At 39.2% G+C, this 19,001-nt stretch overlaps 1 protein-coding gene across 4 annotated transcripts in view; it reads right to left on the bottom strand.

The window, feature by feature from the left end:
• CDK8 (cyclin dependent kinase 8) overlaps positions 1–19,001 on the bottom strand; it is a 97,839-nt gene that overhangs the window by 48,680 nt on the left and 30,158 nt on the right. For all 4 annotated transcript variants that reach the window (XM_036831737.1, XM_036831738.1, XM_036831736.1 and 1 more), the window contains exon 2: positions 2,705–2,780. In XM_036831737.1, the coding sequence (XP_036687632.1) occupies positions 2,705–2,780 (76 nt within the window). The remainder of the gene's footprint in view (positions 1–2,704; positions 2,781–19,001) is intronic.

Here is a 19,001-nt window from a genome sequence, read left to right as displayed (position 1 = left end):
AGCCTCACATATTTAAAAATTAAACAATATATTTCTAAATAATCCATGAATAAAAGAAAAAAAACACAAAGAAAATGGAAATTTTCTAAAATTTTCTAAAAAATTACTAGCCAATTCAACAATGTACATGCTAATGCAAAGGACCTAAAATAGCCCAAACAATCCTGCAACAAAAAATAAAGCTGGCGGCATTATACCACTTCACTTCAAGTCTTTCTGTACGTAAAGTAGAGTTATCTGGTATTGGCTGAGGATAGACAGAGCGATCAATGCAACAGAATAGAGCCCAGAAATAGTCCAACACTTACAGTCATTTAATTTTTTACAAAGATGCCAAAGGAATTCAATGGGAAAGAATCTTTTCAAAAAATGATGCTACAATTGTACATTCACATGGGGTGAGGGGAGGAGATGCTCAAACATTACATCAGACTACAAACAGAAATGAAATGAACAGATCATAGACTTAGAAGTAAAGCTAAAATTGTAAGACTTTAGAAGAAAACAAAGGGAAACATCTTCACAATTAGTGAGTAAAGATTTCTTCAGCCAGACACAGAAAACAATAGTCATAAAAGGAAAAAACTAGTAAATGAGACTTCATCAAAATTAAAAATTTCTGCTCACCTTAGGCTGAGGAACCACAATCAAGTACATTAAAAATAAGCTTTCATACTCCTTATTGTGCTTAACTGCATTTACAGTTATCAACATAGATAAAAAGCTAAGAATGTCTGTTCCTGAAGTGAATGGAGTTTTGTTTGATTTTAAAACTTTTTGTTGAAGAATAATAAAGACAGAGGAAAGCACATGAACGTTAAGTGCACAGCTCAGTGAGTTTTCACATGTGAAACCCACATGACCAGACCCAGAGCAAAACCAAGAAACAGAATAGCATCCTGAAAGCTCCCCCTTGTCTCCCCTTCTGGTTTCTCCCTGCCCCTCTGAAGGTCATCCCTATCATGATGACCAACATCACTGACCATAGTTCAACAGATTTTAATTCTTTAAAACCGACTAGAATATAGAGAATAGTAGATGCTGCAGAACTGAAGATACAAGAGTATAAGAATTTTATCAATGAAATGAAATATAATTTCCAATACAGCATACCTTTGGTTTAGAATGCCCTCCATCTCATTCCTATTCTTCGCTCATGGAGGTAATTCTTACATGTCCTCCAAAATCTGAAACCTTCCTTGATTCTCTAGTTTAGATACATATACCCTTTTCCCATTCTCTATTCCCTCCTACCATAGTTCTCGGCACACCATTCCTATTATTAGAAGAATTATAAGCCTTTCCTCATCAGTGTGCAAACACTTAAGGCCAGGGATCCTGACTTGCTCTGTGTGTTCTATGTTTACTTCTTCTTGGTTTAGTTCCTGTCAACATGATACACAATAAATGACTCTTAGTTGAAAACCCAGTGGTATAGAATCTGTTAAACGAGTAATATTATTTAAATTAATACCTCCAGGTCACAACAGCCTATATCTGTGTAGACAGAGGGCTGAAAGCAATAAAAGTAAAGATTATGGGCTTTCCTGGTGGCACAGTGGTTGAGAATCTGCCTGCCAATGCAGGGGACACGGGTTCGAGCCCTGGTCTGGGAGGATCCCACATGCCAAGGAGCGACTAGGCCCGTGAGCCACAACTACTGAGCCTGCGCGTCTGGAGCCTGTGCTCCGCAACAAGAGAGGCCACGACAGTGAAAGGCCTGTGCATTGCGATGAAGAGTGGCCCCCGCTTGCCGCAACTAGAGAAAGCCCTCGCACAGAAACGAAAGACCTGGGCTTCCCTGGTGGCGCAGTGGTTGAGAATCTGCCTGCCAATGCAGGAGAAAGCCCTCGCACAGAAACGAAGACCCAACACAGCCAAAAAAAATAAATACATAAAAAATTAAAAAAAAAAAAAGACCCAACACAGCCAAAAATAAATTAATTAAAAAAAAAGAAAATGTGATTTAAGAAAAAAAAAAAAAGTAAAGATTATTACAATATTTATTCTAGAATGTTCTGATTAATGACAGAAAAGGCAAGTTTGGACCCATAGTTTCACAACAGTAAAAGCTGAAGTAAAGTCTCAGAGAATACTCACTTTAAATGTAAGAATAATTATTTAATAATTATTAAATTATTAAATTATTCTTCATTAACATGAAGAATATTTTCCTTCAGAATCAAAATGAGATGTTAATTACCATATGGCAATGGTATGCCTCCAAAAAGGGGGGGGTATATAATTTTACTTATTCAAATGAACAGACAGATACAATGAAAATCAAATAACAAGCTCATTTTAAGTTCATAAGTAATGACATTAATCTCATCTTATTAAAATAGAAATATTAATTTTATATGAATTAACATGTAACATAATAAAAAATTTTATTGCACTCGATGAAATAATAACTGGATCCTTAACTATTTAGTGACATTTTTTGGAAAAATATATAGTTGTATAAACAACTGAGATTTACTTAACCCCAAATAAGTGAATTTGCATAGAAATTTTTGCTAGAACTACATGCCACCTTCACTTCTCTTTAAAAAACAAATATATTTTGCTATAGATAGTAGATATGAAAAATATTTCTCAACTTTCAATTAATGTGTATATGTGACAAATACAATCAGAGACCTATATAGGTGACACCCATAAGTCAGTTGATAATAATGATGATAAAAAGAGCTTCACTTACTGCTATTTCTCTACATGCCGACATAGAGATCCCGGTTCCTTCTATTTGTTTTAAAGCATAGTCTTTATCATCTTTCCTGTAAAAACAAAGTTATTTTAATATACAGATAAATCTAAATGTATGTGCATTTTTAATAAAATAAAATAAAAATAAATATAAATCACATACACTTTGACACCTTTCACATATAATCACGTAATTTCATACGGGAGAAACTTTAGCTAATCTATTCCAATCCCATTACTTGATGAGGGAAGTTAGATTCCAAGGAATAAAAAGACCTGTCCAAGGCTCTATGGTTATTTGCAGAAGAGAAAGATTCAGAAATGAAGCTCCTGACTTCCAATAATAGGTTCTTTCTGCTGTAATATGTATACACTTCCTGTGTGTGTGTGTGTGTGTGTGTGTGTGTGTGTGTGTGTGTGCGCGCGCGCACATGCATATATAAAACTTGATCTCTTAAAACCCATTCGGATATCGGGGTGTCAAAAAAATTACGAAATGAATGCATCATTCATAAAGTACAAAATGGTTATGCTTTAAAACATGTTATATAGTTCATATCCGCAAATACCTTCACAGGGACTCACTCGACATATGTTTACTGAGCACTTACTGTGTCTCCAGAGCTGTGCTAAGTCCTGGGGACACAAGGGACTTCCTGCCTTTATGGAGCTTTCTGTGGCTACTGGCGGTGACAGATAACTAACCCACCACAAGACAATATGATAACGCTGTGACAGAGCAAGCACGAACCGCAGAGCTACCCAAAAGTCACTCTTTTGCCTGGGGACCCAGGCAAAGCCTTCTCAGAGGAAATCCCATCTCACTGAGGCCCGAATGGCAGTCCTCAGACTTCCTGGGCTCAGGACCCTTTTACTCGCTTAGATGTCACCAAGGACCCTGAAGAGGTTCTGTTTGTTCTATCAATATTAACCCTCTTAGAATTGAAAAATGGGAACTCTTGAAAAACACAGCCTACAAAAGCACACATCCATTATCCACCAGAGCAATGGCATCATCACGTGCCACGTCACCTTTGAGAAAAACCCACTGTACACCCGCGAGAATCAGTGTGAAGAAAGGCGTATAACACAGCACTGTTATGAAAACAGTGTTGACCTTGCAGACCCTCTGAAAGGATGTTGAGGACACCTAGAGCTTCCCAGATCACACTCTGAGAACTGTGCTGTGTGTGTGTGTGTGTGTGTGTGTGTGTGTGTGTGTGTGTTAAGAGGGGAACAAAGTGTGAAGGCACATGAGGTGAGGGAAAAGCACTTGAAGAACATACATTAAACAACGGGAGATGAGGCTGGGGATATAGTTAGGAACCAGATCATAAAAGTCTTTTTATACTCCAAGAACAAGAGGAGACGCTCCGTTAACAATTTTTAAGCAGGAGAATATCAATCCTCCTCTGCTTTGGCGGCCTTTTAAATGTTGGGGGGCAGTAAATAAAGACAGGAAGCCGAGAAACCAGCTAAGTCCACAGTGTCCAAACTAGTCAGGTGGGAGGTGCTGGCTGCTGCCAAGGGGACAGACTGGAGCGACGGAAGGCAGACCGGCAGCACAAAGGACCGAACCCTGGGGGGAGGAAGGAGACGGGTCGGACATAATGGCTCCTGCCCCAGGGAGCAGGCCAGCACGTCATCGTCCCCCGGAACAGGAAACACAGCAGGAGGAAAGGCCCGAGGGAACAGGAAGATGACGGCTCCGCTGTGTGCAGGCGGAGTCTGGTACCTGTGAGACAGCTACGTGGGGATGGCAAGCTGAATAAGCACGTCTAAAGCTCAAGAGAAAGCTGAAGATATCAGCATATACATACTGCCAACCAAGCCGGGAGAGTGCATGAGGGGAGACCAAAGAGCAGGACTGGTACGGAAAAGATTTTCAAAAAAGGCAGAAGAGTAAACAGTATCCAAAGCTGCCGAGAAGTCTAGCAAGGTGAGCAGTGAGCAGTGTCCACTGGATTTAGCAGTGATGAAGTCACCAGGGGATACTGGACTAGACAAAAATAGTCGCAGTGACGTACTGGCAGTCTATACTGCAGGAGGCTGGGGAACGAATGGGGCATAAGTCAACTGAGACAATAGAAGTAGGTAATTCTTTGAAGGTGATAAAATAAGGCAGCAGCTGGAGTAATACACAAGGTTAAAGAATTTTTTTTAAGATGTAAGAGACTTGATTATGTTAAGTACTGAAAGGAAGAACCCAGAGAAAAGGAGATGAGAGGGAAAAACGAGAAGAGCAAAGACTGAAATGCTGGGGAGAGATTAGATTCAGAGCGAGAAGGAGCAATGTGTCTTCCATTGTTAACAGGAAGACAAAGGAGGGAGGAAAGGATAGATACAGCTGCAAAGAAGTTGGTTCAGAGGCAAAAAGCCAGGGGAGTTCTCATTTTGATGGCTTTCATATTTTTCTGATGTTGGAAATGAGGTCAAATACTAAAAGTAAGGGCAGAGTGATAGAGCCGGAGTTCTGAAAAGAGTGAAGGTTTGACTGAACAGATGAGTAACTCCTTATAAAATCAATAAGTTTAATACTTTATCATTTTAAATTATCAATAAAGCTTACGTAACTTTATCTTTCCTTTTATAACATATTTACACCATATCCTTAGTTGTAAAAACAAATCACAAGTACATTATTTTTCTGAAAAAAGATTTGTTTTACGACAATCAGATTTACAAGTACTTTCTAGTAAAGCGCCATGGGCACACATTATATTAAAAATACACTAAGAATATCTGTACTTAATGTTCACCAAGTCTGAATGATTTCTGAAAGACTTAAAGGAGACATTAAAGATGGTGACACAAAAATAAAATGAAATTGGGATCAGAATAAATCTATTAGAGATTAGACAGTTCATGTGCATGGTACTGATTTAACCAGATGGTCAACCCAGGAGTGTAACAGGTTCTGTTATATCTACTGTTGAGGATAACTTCCTAGACTTGAGCCTTCTAAGGTGAGAGAGAGAGACAGCGGTGGGGAAGCAAATAAATTAAACCAGAAACTAACTCACTCACCTCCTTGACAACAACCCCTGGACTTTCTCCTCGTTAAAGACAGCCATGTGAAAATTTCTTCAAAATGAGCTAAAAAATTCTAATCTGCAATCAGTTCTCTCCCCCATCCCAAGTAGTTACATGTTTTATATTTTATAAAAGTAAGTTATCAGAAAGGTAAAATAGGAGAACATAAAAAACTTTGAAAAGATGTGTGATTATCAAAAAGGCAACTGCCTCTTAAAAATCACCTAATAATAATTACCATCATAACATAATAGTGCTTTGTGGTTTACAGAGCACACTTATTTATCTAGCCATCCACACAACCCTTTTTTGTAAAAAGGCACCCTGGAGAGGAAAAAGATTCGTTCCCTACGTTCAGTCACGATCCAGTCGAAGTACTCAGATTGTATCAGTAATAACTGCAGTACGGTGCTCTATATAATAGTACTTATAAACAGAGGGAATGATCAACTAACTATACCTTGAAGGGTTGAAGGAAGATGAAAGAAAGCTTCAGAAAGAGTCTACTTAAGCAGAGATTCTTAAGACTTAAGAAGTTTGTCAGGAAAGGAAGGAGGGGCTGGGAAAAGAAATCAGTAGTTATATGAGGCATCCCAGGAAGTGGGAAAAGCATGTACAAAAATACAGAAGCACAGACAGGATCTGGCATGCTCAGAGAATAGCAAAGACGGGCAGCATCTTAAAATCATGGAAACACACGGACAGCCCTGAGGTTTGCCTACCTTAGAAACAGACAGAGGTAGGGTGGGAGGGGGACTTTCAGGCCAGCTGTCTCCAAAGGGTGCAGAGTATGTATACTTCACTTCAAGGAGTGTACAAAACAAATGAGTATGACAAGAAAACATCACATTTAAAAATAAATAAACAAAGCTGAGAGCAAGTGTGTCATGTGAGAAGACCAAAAAGAAGAGGGCACAGCCATGATGAACACTTGCCTTTAACAGATGGGAGGGGAAGTCAAAAATATAAAATGGCTATAAAGGAGTGGTTAAAAAAAAAATGAGTAGTGTTTTGGTAAAATAGAGTACTGAACACATATCCAACTTCACTCCCCTCCTAACACCCTACTAAAACTATGGCAAAGAAAAAATTTTAAAGACATAAACCCATAAGGATGAAAAATGAGAGAGAAGATAGCATAAACATTTGGAAACTAGAATGTAAGTGGACAAACAGTAGAACAGTAGCTGATGACAAGGATCCAAGAAAATCAAATAAGAAGCTGATAGCGAAGAAAGCTGAGAACCAATTAGATTTGCAGAGCCAAATCCTCCAAAGCAGAGACCTGAGAGGACAAGATCCATCTGGAAGCAGAACTGGCTGGGCAGAAGATAAACTGAAGAGACAGCCTAGAAAACAGAGCAATAAAACAAAGTTAGAGAAATGTGAAATAAAAACAGGGAAATTAGAGAACCAGTCCATGAAATCCAACACACAAATAATTAGGAGTTTCAGAAAAAAAGAACAGAGAAAAGAGAGGAAGAAAACTTACAAACTAATTCAAGGAAACTCCCCAAACTGAAGGACAGGATTTGTAAACCTGAAGGGTTCAGTGAGTTCCTATCACAAATGAATTAAAACAGATGCACATCAAGACAATATTTAGGCATTTAAGAAAAGTGGAGACAAGCAGTAGATTTTACAAGCTTCCAGTGAAGATGGGTAATGGGCCACTTAAAAAGGATCAATATTATTCAGCCACGAGAAAGAAGGAAATCCTGCCATTCGTGGTAACATGGATCATGCGTAGACCTTGAAGGCATTATGCTAGGTGAGACAAGTCAGACAGAGAAGGACAAATACTGCATGCATATCACTTATATGTGCAGTCTCTCGTAAATACAGAAAGTAGAATAGTGGGTACCAGGGGCTGGGGGCTGGGGGACTGGGGAGATGTTGTTTAAGGGTAAAACTTGCAACCAGAAGATAAAAAATCCTGGAGCTCTAATCCTGGAGATCTACGCACAGCACAGTGATCATATACAATAATACCGTATTGTAAACTTTAAAGTTGCTAAGAGACTATATCTTAATTATTTCCATCACAGAAAAGAAATGATAATTATGTGATGTAATAATTCTGGTTAACATAATAATTTTCCAGAACTGTTCAACCTTATCACTGATGTAAACAACTATCTTCCCTTGCCAGATACTTAATCGGCTCTACATGCTCTCGGATTAGGTGTTTGGTTATTTTTGAAGCATCATTAGGGAAAGATTTGAACCCCCATGGAAATGACCTTGCCATATTCTGCAGTAAAACTCCTTGGATCCATAGCTCTCAATTACAACAACACAATACTTCCTCAAGTTACTGGAAGACTGTCCAGCCAGAGACCCCAAATTGAGGATTGCTAAGAATCGTCCAGAAGATGGTCTTAGAATGAGAAAGCTTATACCCAAGACCTTTGGATCAAGCAGCATGAGAGAGAGAGCTTCCACCCCCAGGGCTTATGGAACAAAATCTAAATGGCCAGAATCAAAGATGGTCAGGCTTTAATCTGCACGCTTTCCCCACCTCCCCCCACCGCCAGCTCTTCCCTTCCTCTCTGCTGCTTTAAATTTCTGAATTGTTAACAGATACTTGTTATCTCTAACAATGATACCTATAATATTGCCCTTTGCATCCCCAGTCACTCCTTGTATGAGTCTCATACTTGGCTGCAATTTGCTCAGGATTTCACTAAAATATGCAAACAAGCCAACTGTTGAGATTGTAGCCACTTTCTTTTGGGTGCAACTCAGCTCACTCTAGTTCTTGGGCAATTACACTCAACTACTAAGCAACTCTTTATTTTGTTTTGTTTTGTTTTAATTTCTTTTTGGCTGCATTGGGTCTTTGTTGCTGCGCGCAGGCTTTCTCTAGTTGTGGCAAGCAGGGGCTACTCTTCAGTGTGCGGGCTTCAGTAGTTGTGGCCCGCGGGCTTCGGCAGTGTGGCTTGAAGGCTCTAGAGCGCAGGCTCAGTAGTTGTGGTGCACGGGCTTAGTTGCTCCATGGCATGTGGGATCTTCCCGGACCAGGGCTCGAACCCACATCCCCTGCATTGGCAGGCAGATTCTTAACCACTGCACCACCAGAGAAGTCCATAAAATGGTAAACTAAAATAGTAAACAAGACAGACAGCCCCTCTGATGTCAAACCGAGGAAAGTTTCTGTCTACACCAAAACCACACTTGGGACCTTGGCTCTTGGCTTAGAAGTAGACTACAAACTGTCCATAATCTCTCAGCATTTGTCAGTGTTCTAGAGCTCAAATGCGATCTCGAGTCTTATATGTGCACAGCCATTTTTGCTTCGCATGATTCAATAACTGACCTCACAACAACAAAAAGTATTCACAAAGAACTGACTTCAGTCCAACAGTAGATGAGATTCTCTGAAGTCTCCTGATCAACAGAATTCCAGCACAGAGAAGATCTGGATTTCACAGAACAACGTCCTTAATGGCTGAATCTGGCCAAAAAGAGGGACTGAGAAAGTGAAAATAAACCCCACTGAAAATCAGATTGTGATATCCCTAACAGATTAGTGGCAAGGCCAGTAGAAAAGGCAAACAGGAAATAAAGTTTTGCCCAAGGCCACACCAGAATGGCAAAATGACTAAAATGGTCCTTTTTTGAGTGATTACTGCTCTCTTACCAATGAGTCCCCAGCTCTGCTTCATTCCTCCTATCCCTGAACAGAATACTCAGGTACCCAATTACCAAACTGACCCCACCTCACAACGGTATCCAGTGCAGAGCTGGTCTACGTCCCAGTCTTTCCTTAGAATCATTCAGCCCAAACCTACCTACAAAGCCCCACTTGCTCTGGTTCCCAGGTGTGCACTTGCCCTTGCTGCAGCAGGCAAGTAAACTTTCCTACAGGTGCATTCCGGTGGCCTGTAACATTCATGATGCCCAATTACCTTACATGAAGTCACAATGCATTAAAGCAAATTGAAACAACAGTCCCTTTAATTTACATCGGGTCAGCTCTCAGAGAACACATTCTAACTAGCCATGCTATACTTTGCTTAAAATTCCTTGCCGTAGTTAACACGTTTTGCTCTTTTGATCATTCTGACAAATGAAATCCACAAGTTAACTTTCTGGTTAATGACATAAGCTTATTTAAAAGATTATTAGACCTACTAATTCTTGATTTGGGGGCATTCCTGTGCTTGGCACGGCTATAGCCCCTGAGATACACCAGTGAGCAAGACAGACCCAACAGGAGGTACTTTCAAGTCTCTTGGCAACTCCAGAGGCCAAGCTCCAAGAAGTTACAAAGCTTCTTGTAAACCTAGCTATGAATCTCTCTCCTCTGCATTATCTTGTGGGATTTAAGCTCAATTTGTTAGCTCTCATACTTCAAACACATCTTTACCTTGTTTGGAAAAAAAGCTATGCAGAGCTTAAAAAGTATTTCTAACCTTGGAAACTAGAAAGAAACTCCTGGTTCTTTCTGTCTGTTTAGTTACAAGATTACAGTAACATGATCAGATACCACTAAATGTAGGGGGTTTCCATCAAAGACAACTACCAACCTATCTTTCTTAGATCACCTTCCCAGTGTCATTTTTCTGAACATAACTCTACAAAGAGTAAAGTTATATAATCATGGCAGCCTGACTTCAAGAACTATATTTTGACACTGGTCATATAATCATTCTTTTTCTCCTTAATATTCGTGCTAGAAGAAATGGGCCAACACTGAAAACAGAAATTAATGTGTATGTACCCCTTATACTACCAATACAGGGTAGACTTCTGGTCTGCATGTGATGACAGAAGTCAGCCTTTCTCCCTTCTCACCCGTATGCCCATGGTATGTTGAAGACACTACTATAACAACAGTTATCACCTTGTGCTTTAATTGATTGTTTATGGTGCCAGTTAAGAGGGGATGTGACTGAGTGTAGAAAGAGCAGCATGGGCTTTGGCATCAGAAAGACCTGACTTTCCCCTTGCTAACGATTTTCCTCCAGCAAGTTACTTTAACTTTCAAAGATGTGCTTCAGTTACCATTAACGTGAAGACGATAACATGAATCTTACACATGTTTTTCAGATTGTAGTGAGGACTGGAGCCTAGTACTCAGCAAGAACTCAGTAAAATGGTAGCCTTCATTATTGTTTATGTCTTCCCTTCTGGATTCAAAGGTCTTTAAGGACAGGGCATGTCTTACTTACCTTTTTTATGAGCCCCTAGTGTCTAACACAGTACCGGATGCCCTGATAAGAGTCATTTGAGCAAACAGAAGGTCAACTGACAGACGTTCATGAAAGCTCTAAAGCCAGCAGTGTACAGCCTGCTCCCGTGGAGTGAATGTCACTGGCCCATCGCAGTACCCCAGAGCCAGGAGGGAAGCCATAGGAACTAAACTTCCCCGGGGACAGTAAGTGACACTGTAGAATTCTCCTTGTGGGACATTTGAAATTCTGAGATTCTAGACGCCTAACAATTGTTGCTTCTTTTCCTTTTTTTATGCTTCATAGTTTAATAAATATGTTTTATATTAAAAAAAAAAAAAAAAGAAATTAATGTGTAATATTTTCCTCCCTAATAACTGGTCTTTCCTGCTATTTCGCATATCTGCCTAATTTATTTCTACTTGGCCCGAAACATTTTCTTCTTAAAAGTAGCATTACATCGGGCATGTGAATACACCTGAACATTTCTTAAATATTAACGTGTTGTACTCCAAGTATTATTGTGAATAAGTACTCAAGATTGATGTGCTATTAAGGTACCCTATAAATGTTTTTCCCTTAATCTACCTTTTAAATTCATAAGAATGGGAGCCTATTATAATGGAAGAAGAGAATGGGACAGAGATTAGAGGATGAAAAATAAAGAAAAACGTAGGGCCTCATACAGACTGACAATGCCAGGATGCCATGTATCGAGCAGTATTTTCAACTCAATTCTATGTACAAAGAACAGCAAAAACAATCAGTTAAATGGAACTATCACTACTCAAGTACAAAAATAAAACTTCATAAAATTACGGGGAAAAAATTATGGTGGGAGGACAGTTAAATTTGGCAAATGCCAAAGATATGTAAAGTTTATGAAAATTTCAACAGAATTACATAGATATTTGACAATGTTAAACGCAATAAAATTAAGATCTGATTAGATTAGACTTAAAACTCACACAACATCAGCACACACTAGTAGGATCAAGATTGGAGGCAAGAATGTTAATTAGGAAGCTATTGTCAATAATCCAAAAGTCAAATAACAAGTACCCAAACTATAAATTTTGCTATTTTCAATACATAAGTAAACAGGAGTGGAATTAAAGAGTGATAAACTCAAGCCAGCTGCCTAAGAACAACCCCAGATACAGGTGCTGGGCTTCACAGGCAAGAAGAAACCTGTCTCTTTCTCCCATTTCCTTCCAGCCCCGCCCCACCTCAATCACACATAACGTAAAATTGGCCAGGGACTCACTGTAACTAGCTAAGGATGTAACATCTCACCAGAAACGAGATGGCCGCACACAGTAAGAAAAGATGCAGCATATCGCCAAGTGGGCAGGGTTGGGGGGGCATTGGCCGCCAGCCGGGGTCGGGTCGGATTGGAGAAGCTTAAGTCTTGCAGCAATATCAATAGTAATCTTTTATATTTGGCACTTTCATACCATCCTGCAAAAAAATCGCTCTCCTAGTAGATTTATAAGCCCTGTGTTCTCCTAATTCTGGGAGCAAGGTCACCTGTGGGGAGGAAGCAGAGACATTTCCCAGGAGTGGGAAGCATACCTCTGCCTCCAACTTCCCCAAATACCAGAAAGCCTATTTCTCCACAAGTGGATATTCAACAAATGTGACTTCCGGACAGGGAGACAAGGAGTGGGACTCCCAGGAGATGATGACAATGTATAACAAGCACTTTCCACATACCAAGTACTATACTAAGCACTTAAGATAAACGCATGTTAAAGGCCATGCCTCACATGATCTGGAACAATTTACATAAAATATGTGTTTTGCATGTATGTAGTTATGTATAGAGAGGATGCATACATGCTTTCTGTATAAATATTTATGCACGTACATAAATATATTTAAAATACATGTGTAAATGTGTGCTCATGTATACATATATACATGTATACATATATACATGTATATATATATACATGTATACTTACACATATATACAGAGATATATACAGATATACAGCCAAATATACATGTGTGTATATGTATACACAGAGGAAGAGGAAGAAGAAAATAATTTTTTAGTATAGTTAAGTTACTAACTGGCCATAGTACTATTTTAACTCAAATAGACATGAGAATAATTATACAGGTGTTTCATGAAGAAAAAATGTACCATGGTTATTATATAGTTTACATAGCTATGACAGATTGTCCTTTATACAGCAAGAGTTGTGTTTAATAATGACTCACAACAACTTACAATCATTATCCTATCTTACGTACGAGGACAGAGAATCCAAAGTCACAAGGCTAGACAGCAGCAAACCTGGACCTCAAACACAGGCAGTCATTCCAGAAAACATCTCCCCACAAGGCTGCATGAGTTTGTTCTGAAAGTGTGGCTACCAACTCGTTTACAAACTGCTTCCATGTAAAATACTCTCAGGCAGCGTCACCACGGTGCAAATGGGTTACATGTGAATGAACACACCTCCTCTATCCACATGAGCTAAGAAAGACTGTTTTGCTTGTCATTAAAACACACACACACACACACACACACACACACTCTCTCTCTCTCTCTCTCAAACTCTGCTCCTGTCAGTGTCTACCTAACAACTTATCTGGCAATGAGCGGATATAAGCTATCAAAAACTTTTCATTTAAAGCTGTTGTCATATATTCTATGAACAACAAAAAAATAGGTCTGATACCTTAAAACAAAAGACCACCTGAACGTTCAAGTTTTATTTGTAGCATTCACATATCTATAATCTTTCAATTGTATAAAACTGAAAGAGAGCAAAGAGGTGAAAAAATTTTAATTGTGTTTAAAACCTATGATTTAACAAATTAACATTCTGAGTGGTTTGAAGCCAAGAGAAAAGGCACAATAAGACTACAGGAAAGGAGGGAAGTACCCATAATTATCAGAACTAGACTAATCCCAAAATGTAAAGGTAGTGGGAAAAATTAATTTCCCACTTGGAAAAAAAAAACCCAGCTTGGAGCTTTTCACCATTGAGTATGATGTTAGCTGTGGGCTTGTTATATATTACTTTTATTATTTTGAGGTACTTTCCCTCTATGCCCACTTTGTTGAGAGTTTTTATCATGAAAAAGGCTATATTTTGTCTAATGCTTTTTCTGCATCTATTGAGATGATCATATGATTTTTATCTTTCATTCTATTAACGTGGTGTATCACACTTACTGATTTGCGTATGATGAAGCATCTTTGCATGCCAGGGATATATTCCACTTGATCATGATGCATAAACCTTTTAATGTAATGCTGACTTGGGTTTGCAAATATTTTGTTGAAAATTTCTGCATCTATATTCATCAAATATTGAACTGTAGTTTTCCTTTCTTGTAGTGCCCTTATCTGGCTTTAGTACCAGGGTATGTTGGCCTCAAAAAATATATTTAGCACTGATCCTCTCCTCTTCCATTTTTTGAAAGAGTTTGAGAAGAACTGGTGTTAATTCTTCTTTACATGTTTAGCAGAATTCCATAAGGAAACCATCTTGTCCTGGGCTTTTCTTTGTTGGGAGGTTTTCAATTACCGATTCAATCTCCTTACTCATTTTGGTCTCTTCAGATTTTCTATTTCTTCATGATTCAGTCTTGGTAGGTTGTATGTTTCTAAGAATTCGTCCATTCTTCTAAGTTATCCAATTTGTTGGCTTATAATTGTTCATAGTAGTCTCGTATGATCCTTTGTATTTCCGTGGTACTGTTTGTAATATCTCCTCTTTCATTTCTGACATTATTTGAATAATCCCGTCTCTTTTTTTTCTTAGTCTAGCTAACGATTTGTCAGTTTTGTTTATCTTTAAAAAACAGCTCTTAGTTTCATTGACCTTTTCTATCATCTTTCTAGTCTCTATTTCATTTATTTCTGCATTGATCTTTGGTATTTCCTTCTTTATGTCAACTTTGGGCTTAGTTTGTTCTTTTTCTAGTTCCTTGAGGTGTAAAGTGAAGTTGTTTATTTCAGATCTTTCTTGTTTCTTACTGTAGGTATGTATCACTATAAACTTCCTTCATAGAGCTGTTTTTAATACATCCCATAAGTTTTGATATGTTGTATTTCCAGTTTTGTTTGTTTCAACGTATTTTCTTATCTCCTTTTCAGTTTCTTCTTTGACCCACTGGTTATTCAAGAGTGTGTTAATTTCCACATTCTGTGAATTCTGCAGGTTTCTTCCCATTACTGATTTCTAGTTTCATACCACTGTGGTCAGAAAAGTCAGGTGATATGATTTCAATCTTCCTAAATTTGCTAAAACCTTTTTTTTTTTTTTTTTTAGTGAAGCAAGTAAAGTGTTTATTAGGAGGAAAAAGAGTACAATACGTGTGGATAGACACACAGGCAGGTTCAGAGAGGGAGTCACGCCCTTGTGGTAGTTGCTAATACCTGTTTTGTAGCTTAACATATGATTTATCCTGGAGAATGTCCCATGTGTGCTTGAGAAGAATGTATATTCTGCTGCTGTTTGATGGAATGTTATATATATATATATATATATGTCTGTTAGATCCATTTGGTCTAAAGCGTGGTTCAAGTCCAATCTTTCCTTACTGATTTCTGCCTGGATGACCTAGTCATTGCTGAAGGTGGGTTACTGAAGTCCCTTACCATATTGTATCATATTTCCCCCTTTGTATCTGTTAGTTTACACTTAATATATTTGGGTGCTCCAATGTTGGGGGTATATATTTATGATTGTATATATTATATTGTTATATTATTCTCTTGGTGAAATAATCCCTTTATCATTGGCTTTTAAAGAATCTCTTGCTACAGGTTTCGAGTTAAAGTCTGTCTTATCTGACATAAGTATAGCTACTCCTGCTCTCTTTTGGTTTCCACTTGCATGGAGTATCTTTTTCCATCCTTTCACTTTGAGCCTATGTGTGTCCCTTGACACTAAAGGGAGTTTCTTACAGGCAACATATAGTTGGGTCTTGTTTTTTAATTTATTCAGTTACTCTATGTCTTTTGATTGGAGATTTTAACCCATTCACAATTAGAGTAATTATTGATAGATAAGGACTCACTAATGTCACCTTAATAACTGTTTTCTGGCTTATTGGTAATTCCCATATTCCTTTCAACCTCTCTTGCTGACTTCCTTAATGAATCAATGATTTTCTGCAGTGGCATGTGTTGATTCCCTTCTCTTTACCTGTTGTGTATCAACTGTAGGTTTTTGCTTTGTGGTTAACATGAGGATTATAACAAAGATCTTAGAGATATAACTGTCTACTTTATGCTGATAACTTCAATTGCATACAAATTGAAAGTAATATGCCCACATCTATGAAAGGTAAGAAGGATCAAAACAAGATGAGCACAGAAGCACCAGAGCATACAAAGAGGGTTAGAGGTTAGAAAGGAGAAGGGACACCTTCTGGGAAAAGTGACAAATACTTGCTGTCACAGGGCCTGGCACAGCATATATGCAGTTGACACTGTTGGTTACTTACCCAGTATCCATTCCTCCTGATTCCTTCTTACAGAATGCTGTTTTGTTCAGGTTTATTTACTTTTCCTTAATGTAACTATGTGCCTCAAAAGAAGATGGGCCCTGGGAATTCCCTGCTAGCGCAGTGGTTAAGAATCCGCCTGCCAATGCAAGGGACACGGGTTTGATCCCTGGTCTGGGAAGATTACACATGCCGCGGAGCAACTAAACCCGTGCGCCACAACTACTGAGCCTGCGCTCTAGAGCCCGTGCGCCACAGCTACTGAAGCCCACGCACCTAGATCCCGTGCTCCGCAACAAGAGAAGCCACCGCAATGAGAAGCCCGCGCACCGCCAAGAAGAGCAGCACCCGCTCGCCGCAACTAGAAAAAGGCCCGTGCACAGCACCAAAGACCCAATGCAGCCAAAAACAACTAAATAAAACATTTTTTTTAAAAAAAGGAGGAAGACAGGTTTGGTGCACTATGTTAAAAAAAAAAAAAAAAAAAAAAGATGAGCCCTCCCTAGCCCCCAGGTGGGCCAGAATGGTCCAAAAGTAATTTTACTTCCCTTGCCTATGATTAGTTCAGAGACAGGCTATGAACCAATTCTGGCCAATGAGTCATGTGAAGACTGCTGGGCAGCTTCCCTGAGAGGGAGGGGCGGGGGCGTGACTTGATCATCAGAGAGCCTCTGGAAGAGAGAATCTCTCTCGGGAAGCAGAGCCCCACGTGCCTGTGGTAACTATTTTACCTGCATGAGAGGATCTGCCTCAGGATGAAGCTAATGCTGAAGACGACAGGACAGAGAGGGAAGGAGCCTGGCATCTCAATGACAACAATGAGGTGCTGCGTCTGGAGAACAGTGGCTGGAGGCTGCCTTAAATCCTGATTTAAGGGTTTTGTAAGACATCGAAACTTCCTTACTTAAAAATCATTTTGAGATAGAATTTTCTATTATTTGAAGCCAAATGCATTGTAATAGAAGAAAGGGCAAAGAGGAGAACAAGAACAGAAAGCCACGGTAAAGAACAAAGAAAATGTGAGGTAGCTCTTTAACAAGGTCTAAGGTGAAAAGAAGGCAGGATGAGAAAATCTCTGCTGGGTGGCCCCCTTTTTTCCAATAAAACATAGATAGAAAGTCTGTTTTCACTTATTCAACTGTTTTAATGCATATCTATTATTTGCTAGATCTTATTCCAGATGTTAACATCAGCAGTCCACAAGGCACCAGGTTCCCTGAGGCAAGAAGGAGCTGGGTGCTTAGGAGGGGCTGAAACTCCTCACGAACAGGGAAGGGAATGATGAGAGGTGACACTGGAGGTGAAGCCCAATCACCCAGGACTGGGAGGGCCTGTGAAAGATTGTGAGTCATCACAAAATGCAATGAGAAGCCAATGAAGAGACATGATCAAAGTGACATTTTAAGAAGATCACACCAGCTGTTATGTGGGGAAAACTGAAAATGAGGGAAATATGATGGAGAGAACAGGTTAAAAATCTATGGCTCACAAATACTGTAAGTCCACTTACATGAGGTACTAGAGACAAAAAATGAAACGGTGGTCTTCAGGGGCTGGGGGAGGGAGAATGGGGCCTTAGTGCTTAATGGGGACAGAGTTTCAGCTTTTGCAAGATGAAAAGAATTCTTTGGACAGATACAGGGTAAGTACCATTCAATACCCTTTACATGAAGTTTAAACACATGCACAGCATTACTTAACATACATATGGTATGGAAGGATAAAGGCATTCATAGCAATTTTAACAGCAGCATGTTGGTTACTTCTAGGGTGAGAGATGAAAATCTGATCAGGGAGGGTGTATTAGCTTCTTATTGCTGCTCTAACAAGTTACTGCAAACTTGGCTTAAAATAACACAAATGTATTATATTACAGAGCAGTAGGTTGGAAGTCCAACACAGGTCTCAGTGAGCTAAGATGAAGAGTGCCAGCAGGCTGCACTCTTTTTTGGAGGCCCTGGGTGAGAATCAGTTTCCTGCCCTTTCCAGCTTATAGAGGCAACCACCACATTCCTTTGCTCATGGGCTTCTTCTTCCATCTTCAAAGCAAGAAACAATGGGTGAAGTCCTTCTCATATCACGCCACTCTGACCTGGCTTCCGCTGTCACATCTCTTCTCTCTAACACTTCTATTTCCCTCTTCCACTTTTAAGGATCCTTGTGATTACACTGGACCCACTCAGTTAATCCAGAATAATCTTCCTATTTTAAGGTCAACTGATAAGAAACCTTAATGCCATCTGCAAATTTAATTTCCCTCTGCCAGTTAACGGAACATATTCAAAGGCTCTGGGGCTTAGAACATGGACATCTTCTGTGGGGGTAAGCATTACTCTCCCTCCCACAAAGGGCGCACAAGGAGCTTTAATTTTCTAATGTTTTATTCCTTAAGTAGAAAAATAAAGGTGTTCATTATGTTTTTTATTATGTCTCTTTATATGCCTCAAATATGTTTAAAGGCTTCTGATGTGAGGTTTTCTTTCAAGACAAATTTTTCAAACTTTCATAGAGCCTTAAAATTTTAATGAGATCACTCAGGAGCAGTAAGGGGAAAAGAGAAGGAAGTACAGAAGAATCAAGGCCTTGGCCCTGCTTCAACCTAAACAG

Source organism: Balaenoptera musculus, chromosome 18, assembly GCF_009873245.2.
Source record: "Balaenoptera musculus isolate JJ_BM4_2016_0621 chromosome 18, mBalMus1.pri.v3, whole genome shotgun sequence".
Lineage (NCBI taxonomy): Eukaryota > Metazoa > Chordata > Mammalia > Artiodactyla > Balaenopteridae > Balaenoptera > Balaenoptera musculus.
This window is presented reverse-complemented; position numbering and strand designations above follow the sequence as displayed.